Raw genomic sequence first — 27,818 nt, forward strand, 5'->3', positions numbered from 1 at the left:
TATTGAGTAAGCAAATTTATTCAGCTTTTCACAAAGTTAAGAAAGTTGACAAAAGAGAGACGAAAAAACAAACAAACAAATAGAATTTCGTTCTCGAAAAGTTAGGGCTTCAATTTAAGAGAAAATAAAAACACAATTTGTTTTCACACGAAAAGAAACAAAACGTTACACGAGAGTTTCACGAACAAGTTATTGCGTTTGTAGGATACAGATAAGTTAAACGTGTAGTCGTTTAGTTTGCGTGTGATTTAAAGTAATACAAGTTTTAGAGTTGTAAATCGGATTCGGGCATATGTTTAAATAAATGGGCTTGATTTGGGGCAAACTTTGCACTCGGCATCATTTGTGCCACAATTTTACTAACTTTTCCGTCCTTGTTTTTTTTTTAAAGAGGATCGGATCGGTTTACCACGCTGATCAGGGAGTCAAAAATAAAAAAATAAAACTTGACGACAACTTGCAAAATAATCGTCGCAATAATTTTGTTTATGGCTGATCTGAAAACATCCGAATGCATTTCTAGAAAAAAGTTGTCCACAACGATTACACGAATGCGATTGTATGTAATGTTATATGCAATCAACTGGTAAATTATATGGGACGGCAAGTGTCATAACAGGCTTGTAAAATGAGGAGGGTTTAACAAACTAATGACCCACCTTGTCCCCAACAAAACACCTGTAAAATCCCGAAAAAAACTTCAGAATTTTTTTTTCATCCTATACATCATAAAACGACTTGCATTGAACAAATGCAAAGACTTCCAACGCGAAGCCACCGCAAGAAAACAGAACTACGCTGAAACATTCACATCTACAGTAGTAACACACGAACGCAGCAACATGTAAAAAGCGGTAAATTATTTCAACGCAACAGCTCCACAGCGCCAACACGCGGATGCAAAGACAACGCACATTTTTGTAGGTAAAAGTGATTTGGGAGGCAGAAATTTTATGTACAGGATGCCTTCATTACACAAACAAGGTCTTGCATGCTAAAGTGACGCAAAAAGTGCGCGCGATGAATAATGACGTCACAAACGATGTTGGTGACGTAGAAAATAGCGCGAGGTGCATGTGTGCAAGGCAGAGTGTGACAACCTACATGCAACTGACACAAATATTAAATATACGGAAAGTCCACCGCAACTGACCAGCAGTGTTCGCGGTAGCAAAGTTTATCTGCACTCATAACGTTGCTTATTTCCAAAGGAAAGTTTTTGGGAAACACTTTTGTGAAATTCTGTCTCAAACACAGGAAAAAAAATTACGAATGTGACGAGTAAAATATTGTCAATGTCATGTTTGAGCAATTTAGGAATCCAACAAAACTAATTTGAACACTGGTAACATTTTATGGCAATGTTTGCCTTGGAATGGCAATGTTGTGATACAATAGGTTCAAAACCAATTTCAGTGCTTTCAGATAGTGATACTTCAGTAAATTTGCTCTTGAAAGGTTTACATTGTGCCCATGATTGCGTGACAGGTGTCACATGCTGTTATGACTAAGTAAGTTTGAAAGGCATCATATGTAAAGAGTATGAAGAATAATTAGCGAAATATTGCAAACAAAATGGTCACACATGAAAATTTTTTACTGATTTGATATTATGCTGTGAATTTTGACACAAACCACGCAACATGTCACATGACAATTGACAGTCGAACGCCAGCATTCAACTGTCAGTTGCCACTGCCACAAATTTGTCAAAACAATATGACAAAAACATTATAAACCAGAGGTCGCATTGGACGATATATGAAAAGAGCAACACATAGATTTGCACCGTTAAACTGTTCGTGATACAGATATAAAAAGTACCAAAATGTTACAGTTTAATAACACGGCACAAACAGTATGCACCTGAAACAAACACAATCTAATAGTTTACCTAAGCACCCATGTTTAAATAATATGCCACAATCGTTAACAGTGTACTTAATTAAACTAGTCCCAACATAAGTGGTAGGGAAATTAGCAACATTGATAGATTGCCGGTATGTTGTTTCATAATAACATTTTTGGCAATAAATGATTTGCAGTAGTTTCATTTGCAATAGGATTTATATCTATTTTGAAAACAGCACAAAGTTTGTTAATAAAATGCAACTTCAGTAAAGATTTTTAAAATAATTAACAATCAAATCAGTAAAGTTCAAGTTAGTTCAAATTTCGTGCAATTATTAATACTTTGGTGATAAAACAGTAAAATTCAACCAATAAGCAAGTAAAAGCAACGTTTTAAAATGATTAAAATATAAACATGAAATGGTGAAATTCACGTCAGAAACACAACCAAAACTGGATTAAGTGCACTGAAAAAAGTTGCACCACATGTGCAGTGATCAGAAAGCAAGAAAATGCAGGTTGTAAGGAACATAGAATTGCACCATTAGGAAAAACAAAGGCATTAAATGCCTGCTTTGGTAAAACCGAAACACTTTTATACAAAATGCTTACTTGTGTGATAAACAATGCTAGTAAATGTAGTTTTTGTGACAAATGACAAATACATTTTTGATCAACCAATTGCATTTTAAAAGAACAAAGTGACAATATTGTTATCATTTATCCTTTAAAACTCAAAATGTTTAGCACACTTTTTGCGTGGATAAAATAAGTTTTAATAAACTGCTTTAAGCTATATAGCCTAAAGGCAGTAAAAATCAATAGACAATGTTAAGATGTAAGTAAAATCTTATACAATTTTCCAACACATAATAGTAGGAACTTGTTGTCCTACTTCTGGATTAACACTTTTCGTGTGTTTTCCACCGAAGTGTCGATAACCCTCTCCACATGCAACTATCACCGGACATTGTCGCGATTTCTTTTCCTCTTTCCAATGCACAAATGTCAGCTGAAGAGAGTAGTGTGTGAGGCTTGTAATTTGGCGGAAGGTTTGTCAAATAGACAAAATTTTAGTCAGAATTGATTGTATGTTAATTTGTGCATTTTCTTTTAGTCGGTTCACCCAATTTTGTACACATACTCATACAAAATAAATAAGAAAGTGAAAAGTTTACCTAAAATCTGGCCTCAACCTGTTAAATAACCTGTACTAAAAAATCTAGGCTCTTTGCATCTGTACAATCTATCTGCTCAGTTCTAGCCTAGGCAACTGCATTTTCTCATTTCTGAAATTAATACTACTGTCCGCCATCAATGATTCTGCTTGGAACCAACCAAACACTAAAACTCATAACAAACAATTTACTAAGACTCAACATAAGAAATTTATCAACTTTTTGTCTGATTCTTTTCCAATGTTTTCAACTGCATCAGCTGGTGATACTATCTATATTCAGCAGAACTATCCTTTGATTAAACAAAATGTTTTCTTATAACCATTAGTCAAAACAAAATCATAGTACTTTGATTTTTAAATGTACCTTTTCTCAAATAATATAAGTACTTTATATCCAACAAATGCCCAACTATAGTTTGTTTTTGTAACTATTGTATTGTAGCTGTAACATAACTAGTCACAACATTTGCCTTCTACTATGCATGTGTTCCTAATTTCATAAACTATATCCCAAATAAGTCAACTGTACTCCAAAGTCTTGTAATAAAGTTTAGTTACAACTTCGAGGGGCATATCACATTTTGAAGTATTTTCCCTGGAAACAGCACTTTTGTTTTCATATGCTATTTCAAGCTACAAGCTGTATAAATGTTCTGATTGGTGGTTGTGTTGTTACCTGGCAACCATATCAAATTGTTTTCTTTAGGCAAACTTGCTTCACACTTGCAACTCTTCAACACTTTATTTGTTAAAGTGCTCACTGTGATATCTTGCAATTGTGAACTGCAACTAAAATCTAACCAAAAACAGTACAAAAAATCCAAAATATCTGAATTTGTATTTTGTGTGGTGGAAACTGTGTTGTGTTTCTTACCTTTCTTGGGCTCACAATGGATTGCAGTGTCATGTTCTCATATATCATTCGATCTTCTGGCAGCTTCTCGCTTGACATGGAGTGGGTGTTGCTCAACTGTAACTCGCCCGGTCGTGGGGGTACTGGGGGACTTTGCAGACTTACAAGGAAAGATGCACGGGGGCTGGTGGGTCCATTCGGGGGTGATTGTCTACTGATAAAGAAAAATTGTAAGCATTACCAAAACTAAAATGAGATTAGGGCTACACTTTCATGGCTTAAAACTTGTGGGTGGCAAATCTATCTGTGCCTTTTGTGCTAGTGACAATGATTTTAATAGTAACTTCAATTTGCAAAAAATCTTCTTGTGAACTATTTGTGGGTTACAGTTCCAGTTTTTAATAACATAGAACTTATGAAAAACTGAAATTGTAAGTAAAAATGGCTTAATTTGCAACAAGATTGTTGTTTTACTGATGAGATTGGAAGTAACACAAATCAATTAATAACTAGAAGAGTGGCTTTCTGATATACTTCCATTTTATATATTCTATACGATATTTACCAATTTACTATACACATCATTTGATCTACACATATGATTGTTTTTGTAAACAAAAACAAATGGGTCCCCACACGCGCGTTTGTGCAGATTTACAGTAAACAAATGTTGCGGTGATTTTTAGATTCTTAAGGACAAATTTTTAGAAAGCATTAACCCAACAAAAAAAATTGTTCGTATTCTTTTTGCACTCTTATTGTCATGTAATTACAAAAACATTAAAAAACGTAACAAATACTTTAATCTAATCTCTTGCTTTGACCCAGATATTGTCGTCCAAGGTCGGATTTTGAACACATTTTTTTTAGAAAGCTGTAACAGTTGTGTTACAGACACTTTAAATTAAAAAGCAATTTGCTACATGTGTATACATAACAAATTGTTTTTCATTTAACTTTGTTTCGCAAAACAAGTACCATTGACCTGTAGTAACCTCTCAGTGTGCACACGCCAAACGACTGTTTGACTTTTGACACCGTTTTCAATAGCATGCCGTCCTTGGTGTTCAACAATACTGTTAAGCCTATTTTATACATGAGTATTGACTCCTAAATTGATTGTCAAAAAAACGCTACGTTATGACGAAAGAAAGGTCTGAACTGTGTTTGTAATACCTACTAGTTGACCTTAAGTAACCCGTGATCATGCGGCGGCCAACCTGACAACAAGCATTTAAAAAAACATTTATTTGGCAAAAAAGTCAAGTTAACTTTTTCATCTTTACTTCGATTAACAAAGTTTTGCTTGACATATACAAAACCGAAGCATGGTTATTAGGTTTAAATCACGTCATAGGTGTAAAACCTTCGCCAAAACTAAAACGTGAGTGATAACTTAATAAAATGACATAGCATTGCTGTGCACAACAGCTGATTTCTAATCACTGAAACGACGTCTCGTAAAACGTCTGTCCGACGTCAAGCTGAGCCCTCCCGCTATCGTAAACCAGTGAGTTACTCTCTTGGTACTTCTGCCTACAGTGTCTTTCTTGACCAAACGAGCGTTAGACACATTTACGTTTCGGGGGCCTGTGGGTGAACCGCTGGGTCATTCGGGGTCAAACTTCTAGAGAATCAAGTTCAGATTGATAACTAAGATATGTCCAAATTTGAATAAATTTGAAGTACTTTTTCTTTACCAAACCAGCGTTACAAACCAGCGTTAAAAAATGTACGTTTCGGGGGCCTGTGGGTGAACCGCTGGGTCAATCGGGGTCAAACTTCAGGTGGACCAAGTTTGGATTAATATCTAACATGTGTCCAAATTTCAATAAATTTAAAGTACTTTTTCTCGACCAAACGAGCGTTACAAACCAGCGTTAAAAATTTTACGTTTCGGGGGCCTGTAGGTGAACCGCTGGGTAATTTGGGGTCAAACTTCAGGTGGACCAAGTTTGGATTAATATCTAACATATGTCCAAATTTCAATAAATTTCAAGCACTTTTTCTTGACCAAACGGGTCTCACAAGCCAGCGTTAGACAGAAAAAAGAAAAAAAAAATACGGACAAAAACAATATGTGTCCCCTTCAGGGAAGGGGACCCATAAATAGCACATTCACCAAAATCACAAAGAAAAGGTCAACAAGTTCAAATTGATACCAGCCATGTTTAGTAGAATTGCTTAGGTGATAAAGAAGTACAGTTTTGCCGTTTTGGACTTAAAATTTGCTGTTGCTTTGATACAATAAAACAAACAATTGAACGCATTTGCTTAGTTACCTAATATTGATGTAGTTATCATTGGAGTCTCCTAAGTCGGCCATCACAGTTTTGTCCAAATCATCTCTCTCTGGCACTGGCGGTGGCAGGTCCTGGTCAAAAACGGATGAGTCATCCTCAGTGTCATCGGTCGGCACAATCTTTGGCAACGATGGGGCAAAGAGAAAGGTCAGAGGTTGGCTCATGCTGTGACGACTTATTTTTATCGGACCTGAATATAATGATGGTTAAATGTAAATTCGAATCAACACAATAAAACAAAACAAATGTGCAAAAACACATTTGAAATATTTGGGGTTTATGGCTAAACTGGGACGCACTACACAAAGTGACCACATACTTAACAGATTAAAAAAAAGAAAAAAACAAAACGTTACCTGTGATTTTGGGGACAGAACCTGGTAGTTTGGGCAGAGGCATTGCAAGTAACAAACCGTTACTCATGCCAACTAATAGTTGAGAATGTCCACTGCACATGCTTGTAACATGGCATTGAGCACTGATGTTTTCACTGGGATCAAGTCCTGGAAAAATAAGCAGGTTAAATGTACTCGAATATTGCATGCATAGTCTGTTGTTTACATGCTACCAAGATTATGATTTCAAAGTTCAGCAAAGGCCAGTAGTTGTAAATATTAATCTACAGTAGATGTGCGCATGTACCAAATATCTATTTTGAATAGAGATACACATAAAGTTGGTTATATAGTAAAACCAATCTTTATGATGCAATCAGACATATAACAAAATGTCACTTTTAGTTAATAAAACAGCAAAGGTCTGCAAGAGCCAAAACTGGCCTGCAAACTGAAGACTATCCATGCATCACATATTGAATATCAAACTCTGACATAATTATAATTATAAATAAAAAAATCCCAATACATTACAGCAAACTATTTGGGAAATTAAAGTTAGTAAAAATATAAAATGTTATCTGAACTCGAATTTAACTACTTTTATAAGTTGATTAGGTTTTAGTGTTACGGTCTACTTACTTTGTACAAAGTCTTTGATGACACCAGCAAGGTTCATGTCTTGTAATCGCTCCAGGGAATCGAGGTGATAAAGAAATAATGTGCACTTGTCACGAAAATTAACCCACAATCCGTGGCCAACTCGAGTGACCAAGTTCACGACCAAACTTTCACCTTTCAGCAGAAGAGAGCGAGAACTAAAAACAAATTTGTTACTGTACTGATTTAAAAGTTTTACAAAACAGTAAGATATGCAAAACATAGCCGAAATTCCGACTGTAATATAAACTGATGTGCTACCCCCAAATTTTTTTTCTTGGACATAAAATTGGCACTGACTAGGATTTTTCTAACACATGGGTTTTATGGACACTCAATTAGGGGGTTCCAACAACATAATTCAGTTATCAGTAGCCCCAACTACATTCCATGGTAACATATAGTGGTACCATCAGGGTTAAGCAAAACTTTCATAGAGATGTTATTGGCTCAAAACTCTGAAGCTATCATCTGTATTGTATTCGTAAAGAAAATGTTTAGGAATAAATATTAAAAAACATACCTTTCCGATTGAAATGTTTCGATGTCGATAGTAACCACATTGTCACCCGAACATCCCCATAACTTGTCATCATAAGGAGATAGGCAAGTCAGAGGTCCGGTTCCAACAGTGATCGATGCAACGTGGTAAAGATCCTTTGTTCCTAATGGAGATGAAAATTAAAACACTATAATAGCCTATAATTTATAGGCATCAATAATGATGAACATAAATTGTTTTAATAGTGCTGAACATGGTTTCTGCGATTTAAATTGTGCATGTCAACATACATAACCTCAGAACAACACTTTAAACAGCAATAAATGTACACGCTGTGTCCACACACCAGGTAATGTGCAGTACACTTTTTTCTTGTAGGATAAGAAAATGTATGTAGTCAATTGTGAAGCTTAGAGGTGTCAAACAGTGTAATTTTGAATTCCAAAATATTAAAAACATGTCCAATCTGAAAAGTACCAGTGCTCAGGAAAGTAAGGTTCCTACATCCCACAAACACATGCAAAAATTCAATAAACTGAGTTTCAAAACAGTACAGACAAATCTAAAGAATAGCATAATTTGTTTAATTACATAGAATCATAAATCCCAAGATATTTATTTGTTATCGTCCATTAGGCACAAATATGCTCGACAAATTGGTTATGCGATTAAACAAAATAGGTATAGTTCAAGCGCAAGTGCATCCTGATTCAGCATACCTGGTGGTCTGTTGTACATTGCAAGTGTTCCATCCAACAATCCCACATACAACTTGTCTCTGTGTGCTTCCATTATCATCACCGAAGACATGGTTGGCATGGGAACATCGCTGATCTTGCGATAAACCCCATTTGCTGTTGAGTATTCCAGGAGGCTGAAAATAGTTTTGGGTTTCGTAAACTAGATTCCAAAGACACAAATAACAACATTTATATGACTCCTGGCTGTTTCATTTTTGATTTTCCAAGGTAGGCAATTGACAAAATATTATGTTGAGGCAAGAGCATAACATAAAATAAGTCAAAAAAACAGTGTCATAAACGTGAATGACATCTATAAAGCAAGTATCTTTTTCTATAAAGTTTTAAACAAAAGCTCAACATTGATTCAAATGTACTTGTCAAAAAATGTTGTTGTTATGATTAATGGTAACCAATGAGAGACATTAGAAACAAATTTTCTTACCACCCAGATTCCATTCCCAACCAAACTGAGAAAAATCCATTGACATTCCAATGCTGCATACACTGTACCGAACTTTCAACCTGAAATTAACGATGTGAGTGAGATTCAAGGAATAACAAGGACAGTTACTTGTTACTTATCACAGACACAGTCTTATTTTAGTCAAGCAGCAACATATTTTGAACATTTCAAAAACACACAATGAATTTAACAGTAAAAAAGTTGATGTGTTTACCTGCATGACATGAACCTTCTCCACACGATCTTCTGTGATGTAATAAACACTGACAATGGAAAGCACTGTGCTGGCAGCGCATGACAACCACAACAATGTAACATGGCTCATCGGCATAAACGAGTGGGCACATTGAACCTAAAAGAATACTTTTGAGTTTTCAAAAATTCACAGCTTTTATTAATCAGAATCAAAGAGCATGTAGGTAAATACTCTGCAATGCAGATTCATTAGAAATTGCTGTTGTCAATGTCAGAGTTATAAGCACAAACTTTCAGTAAAGTTTGTATTCATAAAAGCTGTAAATTTGCAGTTTTTCTCACCTAAAATCTATGAGTGCACATTTTATACCCCATTGTCTTTTCTATTTAATATGTGAGGTGAGTGTTATTTACAATGCTAAATATTTCAATAAAATTCTCCGGCAGTATATATTAACATGTTTGTGCTTACTTGCAAATTGTCGTTGTAAGATAAATGCGCTGATAAACTTCTCAGGAACAATGGAGTTTTCCAATCTGATCCGCTATGCAAGTTGTCTGGTCTGTACCATCCAGATATATTGGATGGAGCTGAAATGGATTACCACCATTGGTTTCAGCTTGTATCACATAACACACATCAATAGGTGCACATTAAAGGTAAGTTATCAAATTTATAGAGCTCTTCTGGCAATTGTATTTTTATTCTGGCGTCCTATACAGGTTACCTTCATCAGGGTAAATAACACTGAATGATGGCATAGAGTTTTTGTTGCATTCTGACGTGCTTGCATTTAGTTCTTTTTCCCCCTTTGTTTATCACACTAGTTATAACAGTGCAGCTGGTAACAAGGGATTGACCATAAAGGCCAGATTATGGCACTCTAGTTTTTGAGACATGCAGACTGAAAAGTTATGCCTCACCAAATATGTATAATGCCAAAACTAGGTATAACCCACAGAGGAACATAACCTAATAGACAAGCAATTGCTTAGGAACCGAAGCAGTTTGAGATTAGTGTCACTACATCAATTTAAAGAAAACTAGAAGAGTGGCTTTCTGATATACTTCCATTTTATATATTCTATACGATATTTACCAATTTACTATACACATCATTTGATCTACACATATGATTGTTTTTGTAAACAAAAACTAATGGGTCCCCACACGCATGTTTGTGCGGATTTACGGTAAACAAATGTTGCGGTGATTTTTACATTCTTAAGGACAAATTTTTAGAAAGCATTAACCCAACAATAAAAAAAATTGTTCGTATTCTTTTTGCACTATTCATGTAATTACAAAAACATTAAAAAAACGTAACAAAGACTTAAATCTAATCTCTTGCTTTAACCCAGATATAGTCCTCCAAGGTCGGGCAATTTTTTTTAGAAAGCTGTAACAGTTGTGTTACAGACACTTTAAATTAAAAAGCAATTTGCTACAAGTGTATACATAACAAATTGTTTTTCATTTAACTTTGTTTCGCAAAATGAGTACCATTGACCTGTAGTAACCTCTCAGGGTGCACACGCCAAACGACTGTTTGACCTTTTGACACCGTTTTCAATAGCACGCCGTCATTCGTGTGCAACAATACTGTTAAGCCTAATTTATACATGCCTTGAGTATTGACTCCTAAATTGATTGTTAAAAAAACGCTACGTTATGAAGAAAGTTCTGAGCTGTGTTTGTAATACCGACTAGTTGACCTTAAGTAACCCGTGATCATGCGGCGGCCAACCTGACAGCGAGCATTTAAAAAAACATTTATTTGGCAAAAAAGTCAAGTTAATTTTTTCATCTTAACTTTTATTAACAAAGTTTTTCTTGACATATACAAAACCGAAGCACGGTTATTAGGCTTAAATCACGTCATAGGTGTAAAACCTTCGCCAAAACTAAAAATGTGAGTGATAACTTAATAAAACGACATAGCATTGCTGTGCAAAACAGCTGATTTCTAATCACTGAAACGATGTCTCGTAAAACGTCTGTCCGACGTCAAGCTGAGCCCTCCCGCTATCGTAAACCAGTGAGTTACTCTCTTGGTACTTCTGCCTACAGTGTCTTTCTTGACCAAACGAGCGTTAGACACATTTACGTTTCGGGGGCCTGCGGGTGAATCTCTGGGTCATACGGGGTCAAAATTCACATGGACCATCTTTAGACCAATATCTGTAATGTGTATAAAATTGAAAAAGTTTGAACCATTCTTTCTTGACCAAAACGTGGGAACAATAGCCGTGCTAAAAATTTCACGTTTTGGGGTGCTGTGGGTGAACCGAGGGATCAAACGGGGTCAAAATTCACATGGACCATCTTTAGACCAATACCTATTATGTGTGTCAATTTGAAAAAGTTTGAACCATTCTTTCTTGACCAAAACGTGGGAACAAATCCGCGCTAAAAATTTCACGTTTTGGGGGGCTGTGGGTGAACCGAGGGTTCAAACGGGGTCAAAATTCACATGGACCATCTTTAGACCAATATCTGTAATATGTGTAAATTTGAAAAAGTTTGAACCATTCTTTCTTGACCAAAACGTGGGAACAAATCTGCGTTAGAAAGAAAAAAAGAAAAAAGAAAAAAGAAAAAAGAAAAAAAGAAAAAAAGAAAAAAAAAATATAGACAAAAACAATATGTGTCCCCTTCAGGGAAGGGGACCCATAATAACCAGAAACCTAAAACATGTTTACTCACAGTTAGCAAGCTTTGCACGAGAAATAGTTTCAAGCCATTCATCTTTTTGTGAAGTGTATGTTGACACCAATGTCCTCGTCACAGTGTCTGACCTGCTAAGTACACAACAATCGATGCAATCAAACAATCCTGTACAAGATATATATATGGGCAATTGTCTACTTCATTAGCCAGTCAAAAAGAAAACCAATTTTGTCTCATAAAACAAATGTCTCTAACCAATCCATTTAGAATGATATATACACACACATATATATATATGTATAAATATTTATCCCAAAATATGAACTTTTAACAGGACAAAAATTATGAATAAAATTATTTTGGTAAGTTGTGGCAAATAAACTGCCCCCCACTAAACTTTCAGGCTGTATTTTTTAAAATAACACCAAAAAATTACGGCAAGGCAAACTAGCAGTCTTCCATGATGATAGGCCATTCAATGGAATGCAAAAATTGTCTAAATAAACTGTCTTGGGCAAAAGCAGTTTTTCTGAACAAACAAACAGATAACAACTGTTGTTTTCTTAAGAGTGATAGTGACATTACACTATTAACACTTGCTAGGTTAAAATATTTTAGGCATTTTTGCAGCAGCAATTCACAAGCCACTAAACTGTGACAAAACTATTTTAAATGGAAATCAAACACTGTGACGTACTTTCCAGGAAATCTCACAGTAAACGACGAATTCTCTGGTTGACTTGCCAACTGTTCCGCTTGACGGATTTTTGTCTCGGTGGTGTTGATGCACTTTTCGATCAACTGAGATGAAATTCCTTCATGGCTGGTTTGAAGCTGACCAACAAGCTTGTCTGAGAAATAAAGAATTCAAGTTGACAATTTCAATAGTAACATATCTGCTTATAGAAACTCTACAATATTTCAACAATGTTGTTGTTTACAAAAAAGTTACTGTTTTGGTCAATGATACATTATGGACAATGTAGAGTTTGCAAAAAAATGCTGCACAAATTGACAGTTTGACTAAATTTTAGTGATGCGCCGAGCGGAGCCAGAACACGAGTACTCGGTACCGAGCATCGCTGTTTTTAATGCTCGGTGCTCGGCCGAGCAGTTGCACAAACTGACCTGAGCAATAAATTTGCATATTCATGCCCTGCTAACATATGTAACAAGTGTTCGAAAGGGTGTCTATGAAAAAAACAAATGATTTTTCAAATGTATTAGATGGTGTAAAAATGTGTACTTCTGAGGCCTGTACAGCTTAATACACCACTGGTGACGTAAGAGACCTTGTAGAGCTAAAACGTAGGAAGGGGATTATTTGTGACGTCATAATACACCGAGCGTGCTCGGCCGAGCACCGAGCATTAACCTGAGATGCTCGGTGCTCGACCAAACAGAACATTTGCAGTTTGGGCACATCCCTACTAAATTTGTTATCCTTACTTCGGTAAAGCTGCTCTATTTAATGATGTAATATCTACAATGCAGAGTTTGCAAAAACAAAGCACAAATTTGCAGTTCAATTTAATTAATTATCCCTATTTCAATTTTCCAAGTTTCATTTTTAACAAGATACGCTAAAAAAGTTTGATTTTCTTGAACCTACTGATTTGTTGGAGCAAAATAAAGTCAGAATGTAAAGACTCCCGCTCTTCGAAACCTGAAGGTCGTAACGAGCCATCAATGACCTCTACAACATCCAAACCCACCCTCCATTTCATCTTGTACATATCTTTGCTTGTGGATGAAGTGCCCCTTTGATGAGGCCGTCTGTTGGCAAGAAAATAGCTGTTTGTTAAGATTGCTTCCAATATATTGCTTACGAACCTTGTTAAAGTAATCTAAAATCACTTAAAACTGGTATCAAACTCAAAAAATCCAACACTCTTGCTACATATTATTGAAGAAATATTTCTGTAATCATCTGATATGTTACCTCACACAATTGCATAAAAACAAACATCAGTGAATAAAATTATATATGCAGGTTTTTTGTTTGCTATTTCTTTTTTACTACAATTATTCCCACCAATTCACTTGTTTTACACAAAATAATAAATGACTGGCTTTAGGCAGTGTAAAATCAGTATGAAAACAAAGAAAGCCTGCATGGGTTATACTGGGAATTATATCCCACTCAAAACATTCTTTCAGTGAGTGATGTGTGCTCAATGTAATTATGTAAATAAACAACCGAATATTGTGTATCAAATAGTGAGGCAACACATTTACTATGACTTGCAGCACATGCAACATAGAAGCTTTCTTCAGCAGCTATAAACACACACACATGCTTTGCCTCCCAAAAACCATACCACAACCACATAAACCGTATGCATGACATTTGGGATACACTTCCACATGCAACTTCAATCTTTTTCCTAAAAACATATGGGGAAATTCGATTCTAGTGCATGGCACACATAAAAGCGTGGAGAACTGTGCATATTACGCACTGAAGTTGTTTAAATACCCATTTTTACCCCTTTACATGTGTGTGGTTTGAGTTTTGTCAAAAACAGCCAGAAATGTAAGTTCCCCTACTTTGATCATTCCATGAAACCCTGCTACCTCTATATGCTGAAGTCACTAACCATCTGGACATGGTAATTTGCATGATACACATATATGTTACACCATGCAACACACACACACAAGCCAACTCAACCTCAGACTCAGTGAGAAGTTTTTGACAGTGCTGTGCAAAGCACCAGACAAGGAGCCGGAAGAAGAAAGACGAGGAGTAAGTGACTTTCGATCGTCCCAAGTTGGGGTCGGACAACTAATGTATAAGCAGCGGTAAAAGTTGATAAATATATTGTTAATTTTACAATGCTTTTAATTGCTCCCAATATGAATACAGTATTTCAAACAAAAAAACAACCTAGATTTAGTTTGCTTCAACAGTCTGTAAAGTAGCATTTACATAGTAGTTTTTCAGAATCAAACATTATTAAACTTAATTTCCCAACCAATTTATACATGAGTACATAAAATGTGATCACTGGTCTGTTTTAGGGCTGAACCTAGGAAAGAATATGTGTTTACAGTTGTATTATTTCAAAGTATTGGCACTTTTTACTTTACATAATAAGTACATTACATTAACAGATTGGTCACCTTGAAGAATTTCATGATGTTAAAGTATTTCTTTACATGGTAGAAAAGTCCTATCTCAGAATCCAGTTGATGTGAAACATCATTAAATATACATTACCTGTTTGTGATTGAACAGCATATCAACATGTCATTTGTAAGAACCAGTAAACATTCTTTCATTTTCTCAATCAAGTTTTCATCATTGTGTTCACATTCCCGAATTTCAGCTAAAATGCAAAATAATTTGGTATCATCAAAACTAAAAAACATTACACCTGATATATATTTAAGCTGGCAAAAAGGTAAACTCACAGTTACAAGACCAAAATTTTTGAGTACAATTTTGGAATCTAAAAAAAGGCTGTTTCTGTACAAAACCTCGTATCAGCACAATGAAAGGCTAAAAATTATTGATGTCATTAATGCAAAGTGTTAGATAACATTTTAAACTTTTGTGTTTTTTTCTGTCGATTTCCACAACAAATCCAGAGATAAATTTGACCAGCTTTGGGGTAGATATAATTAAGCAAAAGTGTGTCAAGTAACCAACTGCTGTGTTGAAGAAAATCGGCGATATATTTTACCAAAGGTTTAAGTTAAAGAACAATTTTGAGAACCTACATTACACCATTATAATTGTTCTACCTTGTTTAACAAGTTTTCTTGGGCGTCCATCCTTGGTGTGAGTAGTGAGTTTCAGGTTGCTGTTTTCCAACAAACTTCTAAAGTCAGCAGCGTCCTCATCTTCGGCTTTTCGATTGTTTAATCGCTCGGCGAGTGTCTCCAGCTCGGTGAGGGCCAGTTGAAGTGGGATGCAGTCGGGATGAGTTGAGGGTGTGTACTTAAGCAGGTCCTGAGTGGTGGAAAGGTTTGGTTTAACCAAAAAAAGACAAACTGTATTGTAAGGGAAAATAAACAATAATTCACACTGATCAAAAATAAGTAGTTGTGCAGAAATATTTTGCATGGTGGTAATAGCCAACAGAAACTCAATATACATAAATGGATATTTTTTGTTTCTAAGTTGTTTGTAGCTGGTAGAACACATCATTTATATAAAACAGAGATTGGTTAAATACACCAAAAGTGCATACAAAACAAATTAAATTTGAAACAGATTAGTTTTTGTGCATTTTTTGTGTCTGTTAATGATGTTTTGAGTTCTGAATAAAAAAATAATAATGTTTCTAACACAAAATGTTGTTTTTCTCACAAACATTTGTTAGTTTACAAATTGTGTGGAGGATCAGTAGGGGTAAGCAAAAAGGGGTCAAGTCAGGGCTCCCATTTCAAGTCCACAAAAGATCCACCTGTGGTAAAGTGACAAGGGTTCTTGACTTTGGCTGACTGAACAATAAAGCACTTAATGAGAAAAGCCCTTTCAGCAGACACAAGATCCAGTTTACTTTATGGCAGCTTGTTCTATTACTGGTCTTGGAATTTTTAGAATTTGAATAATTCCAAATCAAAGCGAAACTAAAGTGGCTTTTCAAATGGTGATGTCAAGTTTTATATGCTTGCATGGTTGGAATAAAATGATTCAATGTTTTTACCTCAAACTTAAGGCTAAGAAAGTGCTTCTCAATATTTTTGGACAGGGAACTGTTTTGACTTATAGCAACCACAGTGGGTTTAATGAAAATTTAATCAATTTAGCATGTAGTTGATATTTTGTTTGTCACAAGGTGGTTATGGACTCAAAAATATATTTAACTTACTTTGTATTAAAAACACTGGGTTGCATAAAAACAATGTGTTGTAATATTGCCCCAAGAAAATTAATACAGTAAGCAGAAGCCTAACATTGTTGCCAATTTTTTTCTATGAACTTTAACCCACCTGAACAAACATAATGAACTGAGGAAACCTCTGGACAGGTTTCAGCATCAGACCATAGAGGTTCAGTCTATCTGGACTTTCGATTTGTTTGTCCTTCAGGAATGAAAGAAACTGGGGTTTCCTGACACAAGTCTTCCTGACAATATCCATCGCTGTGGTGAAATTATTGATGAAATCTCCGTAGCACTCGAGAACCATACCACTCGAAAACTGTGATAGAACAATAAGAAAATTATCAAAATGTAAAATCTAAAACACATTGGCCAAAACTTCTGTTGTCCGATAATGCAAAAGTTATTGATGATTTGTGGACTGCAAAACTAAAGAAATAGCATGTGGCTTCGCCAAATTGCACTGTAAAATTGGCCAGTCAATGGTAGAAATTTGCCTGCATATATACAACTATTTACCAGGTTTGGAGATTTGGCAAAAGCTCTTGACTAAAACACTATGCATGCATGACTTGATGGAAGTGCTTGGTAATGATGTCACAAAGTCAAGTGATATGCAAAAAGTATGGAAATACTTTATATATCATGTTTGTCGTAAGAAGCAGCTGATAAATGAAATTTGTGTAAACACAAACATATAATGCAAGTTGTAAAAAAAGTTCATGTGAATTTTGCTAATAGATCCTTAGCTATGTTATTTGTTAAAAAAAGGAAAAAAAAACACTGCCAAAAGTTTACAAACAAACCACCAAGAGCCATTGTTAATTAACATAACTTTCATCCAAATAACCATACAACAACTATGATAGCATCTTTATAAATTTCTATTCGCTACTGATCATCTTAAATACATGGCTATGCACAAGCTCTTAAATTTCTCTAGAATTAACTGAATTTATACTTGGTCATAACTGAACATAAAGGATACTCACAGATGCCACAAATGTTCCTCCAATACATTCATGGTCGTCCCAATGAGCTGTGGTGGTTTCAAGGCCGATCTGGAACAGTCGATGACATTGAAGTATTGACGCTATTTTGTAGAAAATCTTTTCCACCATTTCAGGTGGTATGATCTGAGGTTTGTGATCCAAAAGAGCTTGTCTAAAAAAACACACACTGAAGTTTAAGCAAAGATATAGGTTGTTTTGCCAGGTAAATGCTAAAACTATTTATTTTGCAGGTTTTTGCAGTGTTATCTTACTTTAAAAATTTCCGGTAATGAACGACTAATTGCTTCCTGAGAAATACGACTGCTGGACAATACTTGGTGCTTGTATGAGTTGGGCACATAGCAACTATTGGTATACAGCTACATAGAGTTTTAAATACTGTTGGCCATGATATTTACCTTTGACTACCTGACAACTTGAAGATATTGTCCAACCTTTTTCATCTTCATGTATCATTTTAACGTGTTTTAGATGTGATCTCACTTTTTTGTTATGTATTTAAAAACTTTACCACTTGGTGATGCTGTTGTTGTCTTTTAGTTGAAAAATAAACATTTTCATCCAATTTAGTCACCTGTAGTCAGTTTCGAGTCTTTGCAATGATTCAATGTAAAGTTGTTCGCTGAGGATAATTGAGGCCACAATGTTTCTTCGTTTTAACTGGTTTTTGTCGAGATTTGATGGCACCAGTACAGGCAGTTGGGGAGAAGGATGATGCTTTGCAAGATCAACCTCCAAAAATGTACTTTGTTCAACTTCCAAACCTGCGTGAATAAAGTTTTGAAAATTGGTTATTCACATAATATTGGGCTACTCATTTTAGAAATATTAAAAAGAAGTGGAAAGTCAGCCATTGTGATATCATTTGGTCCTCAGTTGGCCTGCAGGTAAAAAGCATTAAAATGAGCAATTGAGCATGTCACAATACTTGCATCAACTTAATAACACAGTGTAGTTTCTGCAGAAGTACTAACATACTTAATAGGGATGTACCAAAACTGCAAGTGTTCTGTTTGGTCGAGCGATGCTTGGTGCCCGGCCAAGCATGCTCGGGTGCATTGTGACGTCATAAACATTCCCTATTTCACACAAATTTTAGCATTACAAGCTCGATTATGTCACCAGCGGTGTATAAAGCTGTGCAGGCCCCTGAAGTATGCATTTTTTCACAATCGTTACGCATTTAAATAAACAGTTATCTTTGTTCTTCTATACCCCTTCAAACAAAAGCTCTGTATGGTAGTAAGAATATGCACATCCCCTCAAAATACATCCCATTGCGTGCCGCAGAAATACCAAATATAACTCATTTTTTCCCAAAACTATCCGCTTATGGAATGAACTTCCAAAAGAAATCCGATTGATAAAATCTGTTTCAGTTTTTAAAAATAAAGTTAAAAAACTTTTCTTTACGTATCCAGTCAGAACCTTACATCTGCATGGCTCTTGTCCTAAGACAACTGCCCTTCATTGCATGCTTCGACTTAACCATAGCCCACTCAATATCAATCCCAGGCACTTTCGCCCTTGTGCATGTCAGGCCGTAGAAACCACGCAACATTTGTTTCTCAATTGTCCACTATTGATTCGTCCTCGCACAATTTTGTTTTCTACTGTTTCGAATATTCTGACAGAAAACGCTAAGTTTAACGCTTCATTTCTTTCCAATCTTTCTCCTGGTGCAATTATTCGTTTCATGCTATTTGGTCATCCTGATTTAACAGACGCCCACACACTGTTATTATTCCATGCCGTTCACAAATATCTGCATGCGTGTAATAGATTTTGATTTCTGCTGCAGATTTATTGACATTTTAACCTCTTTCGTTCGCTTTTCCTCTTTTGTTTACTATTATTATCGACTACCCTTTATCTGAAAATACGTTTATTTCTCGTATGGTGACACGACAAAGGACAGTTTTCAGTTTACGGACTGTCGTCTGATTGTCGTAAAATAATAATAAAAAAATAAAAATAAAAAAAATATGCACATTTAGTGCTCGGGTCAGTTTGTGCAACCGCTCGGCCGAGCACCGAGCATCAAAAAGAGAGATGCTCAGTACCGAGTACCCGGGTTCAGGCTCGACCCATCCCTAATACTTAAATGTTTGTTTGCTTGTTGATTTTTATCCCATATGGACAGGCAACGTCTAAATGCATTATGCTTAGTGATGGGACGAGTACCCGGTACTCGGTATCAATGGTATCGAACGATTTCAGTGGTATCGATACTCGTACTCGGTATCGAAATATTTTGTCTCAGTTTTCGATACCAACGTGCGAGTACCGAAGGCCGATTTACACCATAAGAATACGGGCAACTTTACGCCAATATTTGCTTCGGACAGCACAAAATCGGGAAAAAGTTCCGCCAGGTTACGTATATTTTTTTCGCTGTCATGTGGTGATAACATTTTTCGGTATGTGTGTGTGCAAGCCTGTACCCCGACCATGGCAGATAAATTAGCCAGTGATATACAACTAAGTACAACACTACACTTAAGTACTCGGTAATCGTACTCGGTACTCGGTATCGAAGGTATATACATGTGGTACTCGTACTCGGTATCGGTACTCGCTTCAAAACCTGGTATCGTCCCATCACTAATTATGCTTACAATAAGCCTGCCATCAAATCGCCCATTTTTATGCAAATTTGTTGAATCATTTGGCTGAGGCAGGGATGGAAGCCGCAACCTTTCAAATACAAGGCATTTGCTCCAACCACTAATGATTTGCAAAATATGCTTGACAGCACATTGAATGATACATATGGTTAACCAGGAATAGAAAAGGGTTGAAACCCAAGGAATCAAATTGAAGCCTAGGTCAAACAACCACAAAAAACAGCCTGTCTAACAGCCAATATCTGTTTCCTAGCAAAAGAAACCTAAAACTGTTTAAAATTTTCCTTCATAGCAAAATATTATTTACATGAAAATGGGCTGGAACTTAAAAGCATCGAGTTACAAAATTTGCGTCTTACTTTTTGCTGAAGAGTTTTTCTTCTTCACAGATGTTCTTTCCCAAAACTTAAACTTTCCAATATCTTTGCTGATCTACAAAGTGGTAAAAAAAATTTAGATTATTGTCATATTTCTTCCCAACATTTATATTTATTCCTAATGCCACAACATGGAAAGTACAAATGGCACATAACAGCAAAATGTTGCGATTTTGCACTGAAACACTAACTTGATAGGTGGATAACAAAAGATAAATGCTAAATTTAACAACATGTACATTTAGTTTCCACAAGAAAATACAAATGTTTTCCTTTGTTAATGCATAAAAAATCAAAGAGCACCACTGGATAAACAACAAAACAAATCCACAAGTGGTAAAGTTACATGTGGTAATTTTCTTACCCTGTCAGCTTTTGATACACCCTGTTCAGCTTTGTTGGGTTCTTGACTTGCTTCTTCATATTTTTCATCATCAGTATCTGTAAATGAGTCAAACTCCTGGCTGTCCCATCTGGAACCTTCAAGCTGGTAAAATAAAGACAAATCTGGTTAATAGAAATTCCTACATGTCCAACTTTCTCTTGCAATTAACATAGAAAATGCTTTTACTCAGCCTTTGATTGGTACTGGCTAGAATTTAGTGTGCAGTAAACTGGAATATGTCATTAATCTAATGGTCAGTACTGACAGTACTAATCACAAAAATGCTAAACTATGAGTACTACTATCTAGGGCTGTGCCAAAATTGCTGTTTTTGTCGAGCACCAAGCATCCAAAGATAATGCTGGGTGCTAGGCCGAGCATGCTTGGTACATTGTGATGTCACAAACATTCCTAATTCCAAGCTAGATTTGCAGCTTTCCTAGGTCTGTTATGTCACCAGTGATGTATTAAGTTGTACTGAACCCTGGAATGTGCGTTATTCCAACATCTGACCCATTCAATAAAACAGTCATGCTTGTTTTTGGATACCCTTTTTAACACTAGTTTCATATACAGGGCATCGATATGCAAAAGCTTGGGCAAGTTTGTGCAACTCCTCCACCGAGCACCGAGCATCAAAAATAGCGATGCTTGGTACAGAGTGCTGGGGTTTTGGCTCGGCTCGACCCATCCCTACTTTGATCACAACATTTGTGACTTGAATGGAGATTTTGGTTAACAAACACAAACAACAGCTCATTGTTGGAAAGTCATATTGGATTATTCATTATGCTTGTTCAAAAATGAAAGTCTGTAAATATTGTTTGAGTTTGTATATTATATACTCAGACAGCAGTTAGTTACAGTTTCACTCACATTTTGGCCGTAGTCTTCGTAAACGTCATCATCAGAAGCTGTTTTTAGTTCATTTTCACTAGAATCCTAAAAAAGTTTAAATCATTGAACTTTTGCGTCGTTTTAAAAGTAGTTGACACATTATAACCTATATAACCTTGAGCTGACACATTATAACCTATATACCCTTGAGTTGACACATTATAACCTATATAACCTTGAGTTGACACATTATAACCTATATAACCTTGAGTTGACACATTATAACCTATATAACCTTGAGTTGACACATTATAACCTATATATATACCCTTGATTTTCAACCATTTTTCTTGTTAGGGCTTAGCATATTTGAAAGGCGAAATTGATTCTCAAGTTTCTTTACCACCATAACTTTACACATGACAAAATTCTGCGAACATCTGTTTACCCACAAAGTATGTCAAAGAAAGTTTAGTCATGTTTAAAAATCTGTCATGAATAAAATTTAAACCAGGGAGTCGAACCGGAACTGAACCCGAACCCGCGAACCGGTTTGAGCGGTTAATTTTATTGAACCCCAACCGAAACCGAACTGCCAATTACGATTCTGAAAACCCGAACCGGAGTTGAACCTTAGAGTTTGTTTGGCGAGTAACCCGAACCGGAACTGAACCAGTAAAAAATGCAGTCTGTTTTACATTTTGTGATTTTTTTTGCAAAACAGCGCACTACAGAATACGCGAGATAACACTTAGAGCGCGTCAAAATAACAGTGCAAGGTCAAAATTCTTTTGGAGTTTGATAAGGCCACGTAGATGATGGGTAGAATTAAATTAAAATGAATGAAAATTTGAACCGGTTTTAAAACCGCAAACCGGTTCGGACCGGATAATTTGCCCAAACCGGAACAAAACACGAACCCCAAAATACACATTTTTAAAAATCTGAACCGAACCCGAACCCTTAAAAACAAAACGAAGTGAACCCGAACCGAACCTGAACCCGTATAACAAGCGGTTCGACTCCCTGATTAAAACCCTTATTTTATGTTATGTTATCCACTTACAGCATCCAATCGGTTTGAAGACTCGCCAGCATTAAGATCTTGGTAATAATGATTAACTGGCATGTTGTCATAATCCAGGTTTTCCAATACCATATCAGCAGCACGTTCAAACTGGGTGCCAGCCCTGCCTCGCATAAGTGACCCTGAGTGGAAACAAACAACATTACAAAACATTAAGAGCAATTATATTAATGGCATTAGCTTTAGTACGAAATGCCATTAAGTGCTGAAGATTTGCACCAAAGACTACTAAATTATCACAGAGGACACCAATATGCACAAAATACTAAAACACTTTTCTAGTTGTAAACAATAAGAGGCAGGACTAGACAAACATTGACAGGTGCCAATAAAAGGCTGCAGACAGGTGCCAATAAATAAGTGATTTGTTGCTGGGTTATAAAGACACAAATTATGGTGTTGGCTGGATATATATAGATATATATCCAGCCAACGGTGTCATTGACTGTTATCACTTCTAGGTGGAAATACATTGTTTTGGCACTGTGGTGACTAGCAATGATTTATAATAAATTTACATGTACAAAAAGGCATTATGACAAGCCTGCAAAATAATGTCAGGCTTAAACCAGTGCATAAAAGGATGATAACCCATGTGAGAATCAGAGTACACAATCTGAAGTTTAAAATCTTATGGAACTCTTAACCACTGTTCTGCCAAGCACACAACTAGAAAAAAAAACGAGTAGAGATCATTTTTTTTTTGCAAAACTTGCTTTTTTAAATTTTTGATCGGGAAAAACAATGATTGTTGAACTTGATTGGACATTTATAAGCACACTTAGGAGAACTATAAGATATTAAACTGACTATACCACAATTACATGTCAAGATTATGTTCTACTACAAATGGGACTTACATTTACTACTTATCCACATGATTTTATTTATTTGTGTTTGTAATATTTCACATGCTAATGTATTATGAAACAGACAATTTCATGTGTTAAGGATCCACAACGGTTAATCTTCAGTACCTAGTAATGTCAACATTTCAGCTTTAGGCTGTGTACATAAACAACACACTTTACAATCCTAAACAAAACCATAAGTTTTCATTCTCTAGGGCAGGGGTCACCAAACTACGGCCCGAGGTCATTTTATCCGGCCCGCGACAAGCTTTTTTGGTTTGTCAAATCGTATTGATAACTTTGTAACTTTCAAAAATTAATCTACTACTCACGAAAGTTTTCCTGTGTGAATATGTAGAATAATATTACACAGTTTTATAGGAACACAATGCCCAGGATTGATCCAAAGCCGGTATGTTACGTCACAGACAAGACTACAAGCGTCAATTGTGGGCAAACAATTGCCTTCTTTTGTTACTTGTGACGTAATAAGTATTGCTTGTAATGTGAGGCGACCTATACAATTTAACAGTCGCATCACCAGGTTTTAAATGGGATTGTAAAAAGACCATATCTTGGCGCACCTAGAAATATCGCCTTGTGCTTGCAGCTAAGTTAAAGAAAAGACGGCGCTAGGACATGAAAACTATGTGGCCCGTGCGAATCATTTTCAAACTAATCCGGCCCGCAGCGAAAAAAGTTTGGTGACCCCTGCTCTAGGGGATTACCGGTAACAGTTCGCATTGGGTCTTGAGGGTGAAGATGGTCATAGTTTTGCCCATGTAGACTTCGAAGTGTTGCTGCTCTTAAATCAGCATCTGTCAAGACATCGTCTATGTCCTGTGACATAAAATAAATAAGTTGACATGCCGCAAAATAGTATGTATATATTATCCATTGTTAAAAAAATGTCTGTCAATAAATTGCTGTAGTGATTTTTCGTTAAAAAAAAAATTAAAAAAAAAATTAAATGAAACTAAATTTTACCGAATAAGACCAAAATACATTGGCTCAAATCCAAAAAAATACTTGTTATATATATATATATATATGTGTGTTTGTGTGTTGTTAATATTTGGAATATATTTCATGCAAGTTTATGTCGCTCCATAGGACTAAATCAGTGGTTCTCAAACTCGGCTTTAGGGGCCGCATGCGGCTCCCAACTACTTATTTGGCGGCTCGCACCAGACCTCAGAAAACCACCAAACATTGCTATTTTAGCTTTCAAAGTCATCTTCTTTAGTGATTTTCTCAAGGTTTCGTTTTTTGCGGCTCTCTACACACTTAAAAAATACCATTTGAGCCCCGACAATAAAAAAGTTTGAGAACCACTGGACTAAATGAATTTTGGACAAAACAAGTGTCATGCTTTTTAAATGGTCAGCGCCTAACATTAGCAACTGATTTAAAATGTGAAAATTTTCAAGAGCAAAGAACTAATTATCGCCATAAATGCACACTTTGTCTAAATGTTTTGGCCAAGTGCAACTCGCATTATATTCTAGTTTTAACAAAAATTATGCAGTCTTTAAAAGTAATTGAGTTGCAGTGAAATTAATAAAAATATATATATATATATATGTATTCAACATTTTCCATAGCAAACACCAAAGTTAGATACCTGCAAATCATATGGTTCTTCTTCTTCTTCTGGAGTTTCATCAGCAGAAAATCTTGGACCACTGGACGTTGTTTTAAGCACTTCCGAGTATTGCTGTATTGAGTCTATAAAAACAATGCAAATACAATTTTACGAATAACCTTTTGATGTTTAAAAAATTTTGACAATGCGTACAAAACATATATAATAGAGCAAAGTTAAAAAAACAAATCATTTTGTGTATACATATACCTTCAAAAGCTGGAATATTTTTATTCTGTTGCCGATTAAATTCATCAGTAGCCCATTGCATGAGACCTGGAGAAGATTTGCCCTTTTCAGAAATCTGTAAATGGTTTTGTTGCTGTTGCATAAAGGCAGGCTCACTTTGAGACAAATGTGACATGTTGTTAAGGTCTGAGGGAAGATCCAAGGATTGTGGAACACTAACTACAGAGTCACAGATGGATCGCTCATCATGATTTGATATGTTAACTGAGTCATTTTGGGATATTTCTCTTTCTTCATAATGAGTTTGTCTGATTAGTTTTTGTGCAGATCTGGTAGTTGGGGAAATGCTGTGACTGTTTTTCCACAACCTAGTCCGTTCCATTGGTGACGTTTCATCCATTTCTAGCTTAACACTAAGTTTGCGCTCTAATGTGCCTCGCAGCTCTTTAGCACCTGGAACATTGTCCTCACACAGGTCCGGAGAATAGGACCACCTATTATTAACTTTCATAGAAACTTTTCTTGGTGTCATGGGATCAACATCATCAGTAGAAGATGACGGCAAACTTGCAATATTGTCCGATGAAATGCTAACACTTGGTTCCTTCTTTTTCCATCGCAGTTTTCGTAAGGATTTTCGCCAGCCTTTTGGTTGCCTGAAAGTGTCGTCATGTTTTTCTTCAGAAAACTGGTCTTCATTATCAATTGCAGCTGTACTTTGGTTGTTTTCTGATAAATCCACATTTGAACCTTCCTTTATGTCAGTAGGAAGGTTTTCAAATGATTGTGATGGCACCACAGGATTTTCTGGCAAGTCACCTTTAGAAGTTGACTTTTGACGACGAAAAAATCTCATGAAATCCCCCATTGCCCCGCACAAAAACTAGAAACAGACAAAATTATTCTTTGGTGTTTTAACCTCACAACATAACCGCAGTCATATAGCTTCGTGATCTCAAGTTTTGCTGTTTAAACTTTACCACAAATTTCACAAAAAAAAACTACTTTCAGATTTCGCTTCCTGCATTAACTGCATGATCTCAGTCTTCTTAAGTCCAAACTAACTGCTTTGTGTATGGCTACTTGGAGCACTAAAACACCGTGAGGTTTTGTTAACAAACTAAAAACTTATGAAAGAAAGAGCTGTAAAAAATCAACAACACATTTCTGCAAGAAACTTGCTTGCTTTGCTGTAACAGAGTACACTTCGAGTTAACGATTTATAAAACAAAGTACACAACCAGTTGACGATATCAAAAATTTGTTTCGAAAAAGGTTACCGAAAATAATAAATAAACTAGATCAAACATAACAATAACTGACATTTTAGGCAAAAAAACAACAACACAGTGTGACAATTTTCGCCTATTGAAAGAATTTTTGTTCTCGCTTATAATGTTGTCGGTTCCCACTTCTTTCAAAAATTGTGTGTCTTTGGAAAAATGAATTTAAACTGCTTAAACCCACAACAACTGGGAAGGGTATGACAAACATACCTTAGGAAATTATAAAACATGTTGAAACAGCCACATTGCCATATTTTGTTGTTCAGTAGCGGTTGGCGACTATAGCGTGATATCGCTTCGCCATTCACTATTTTGCGCTTTCAAAGTTGCACAGCTATTTCCTGCTTGATTGTTCAATACCATTGTGACGTTATACGTGTTTCAACCAAGCAAAATAAACTCTTTTAGGATTAATTAGAAGAATTTACTGACTCGATGTACTAGCAAAGGTTCAGCCCACATACATTTGACGCCTGTTGCCAAATGTCGTTGAATGGTAAAATAGCAATGAAGCCGAAACAACATGGGCCATCGACCAGACATGTTCCGAAAAATAAATGATGCTTGTGTTTTTTTCTGCTAGGTAGTCTATGGGGTTCTAAAGGTGAATACAAAATAAACAAGAGAAAAAACACGTGAACATAAAACAAGAAGAAAAATAGGCTAAAAAGGGTAATTTGCGAAAGAATAAATTTGTACTTAAATCTTCTGGTATAATTGAGCGCACGAAAGTAAAGGTGTTTTAGTTGTAGAGATGTCGTAGTAAATTAATGGCGGTACTATCCCGCGGACGAAAAATTCTGGTTGTTGGTCATTTCAGAGTTGCAAGTCGTGTGGGGCTTTTCGGTTCTGGTTTAAAGACAACCTACACCATCCGTTTTCTTCTCGTTCCAACACCAATTCCGTTTACACAGCGAATTTGAGTGCGTA

General features: G+C 35.9%; 1 protein-coding gene across 5 annotated transcripts; it reads right to left on the reverse strand.

The window, feature by feature from the left end:
• Positions 1–26,725, reverse strand: LOC145223091 (rho guanine nucleotide exchange factor 10-like). Of its 5 annotated transcripts, none has more exons than XM_080089415.1 (26): positions 25,624–26,725; positions 25,393–25,496; positions 24,497–24,608; positions 22,897–23,039; positions 21,870–21,935; positions 20,973–21,095; positions 20,591–20,663; positions 18,179–18,368; positions 17,584–17,755; positions 16,701–16,910; positions 15,507–15,714; positions 14,980–15,088; positions 14,431–14,544; positions 13,369–13,532; positions 12,454–12,607; positions 11,793–11,884; positions 9,558–9,676; positions 9,105–9,242; positions 8,870–8,949; positions 8,404–8,558; positions 7,706–7,847; positions 7,165–7,340; positions 6,544–6,690; positions 6,167–6,377; positions 3,906–4,098; positions 1–2,863 (listed from the first exon to the last, which is right to left on the reverse strand). In XM_080089415.1, exons 1-26 carry the CDS (start codon positions 26,468–26,470, stop codon positions 2,702–2,704), a joined length of 4,404 nt encoding a protein of 1,467 aa, XP_079945541.1. In that variant the 5' UTR covers positions 26,471–26,725; the 3' UTR covers positions 1–2,701. The 5 variants fall into 5 exon arrangements, with proteins under 5 accessions (XP_079945541.1, XP_079945543.1, XP_079945540.1 ...); XM_080089417.1 differs by having other exon boundaries at positions 3,906–4,095; positions 11,793–11,887; XM_080089414.1 differs by having other exon boundaries at positions 11,793–11,887.
• Between the last annotated feature and the right edge of the window lie 1,093 nt (positions 26,726–27,818).

The sequence above is a fragment of the Phallusia mammillata genome, chromosome 4 (assembly GCF_965637545.1).
Source record: "Phallusia mammillata chromosome 4, kaPhaMamm4.hap1.1, whole genome shotgun sequence".
NCBI lineage: Eukaryota > Metazoa > Chordata > Ascidiacea > Phlebobranchia > Ascidiidae > Phallusia > Phallusia mammillata.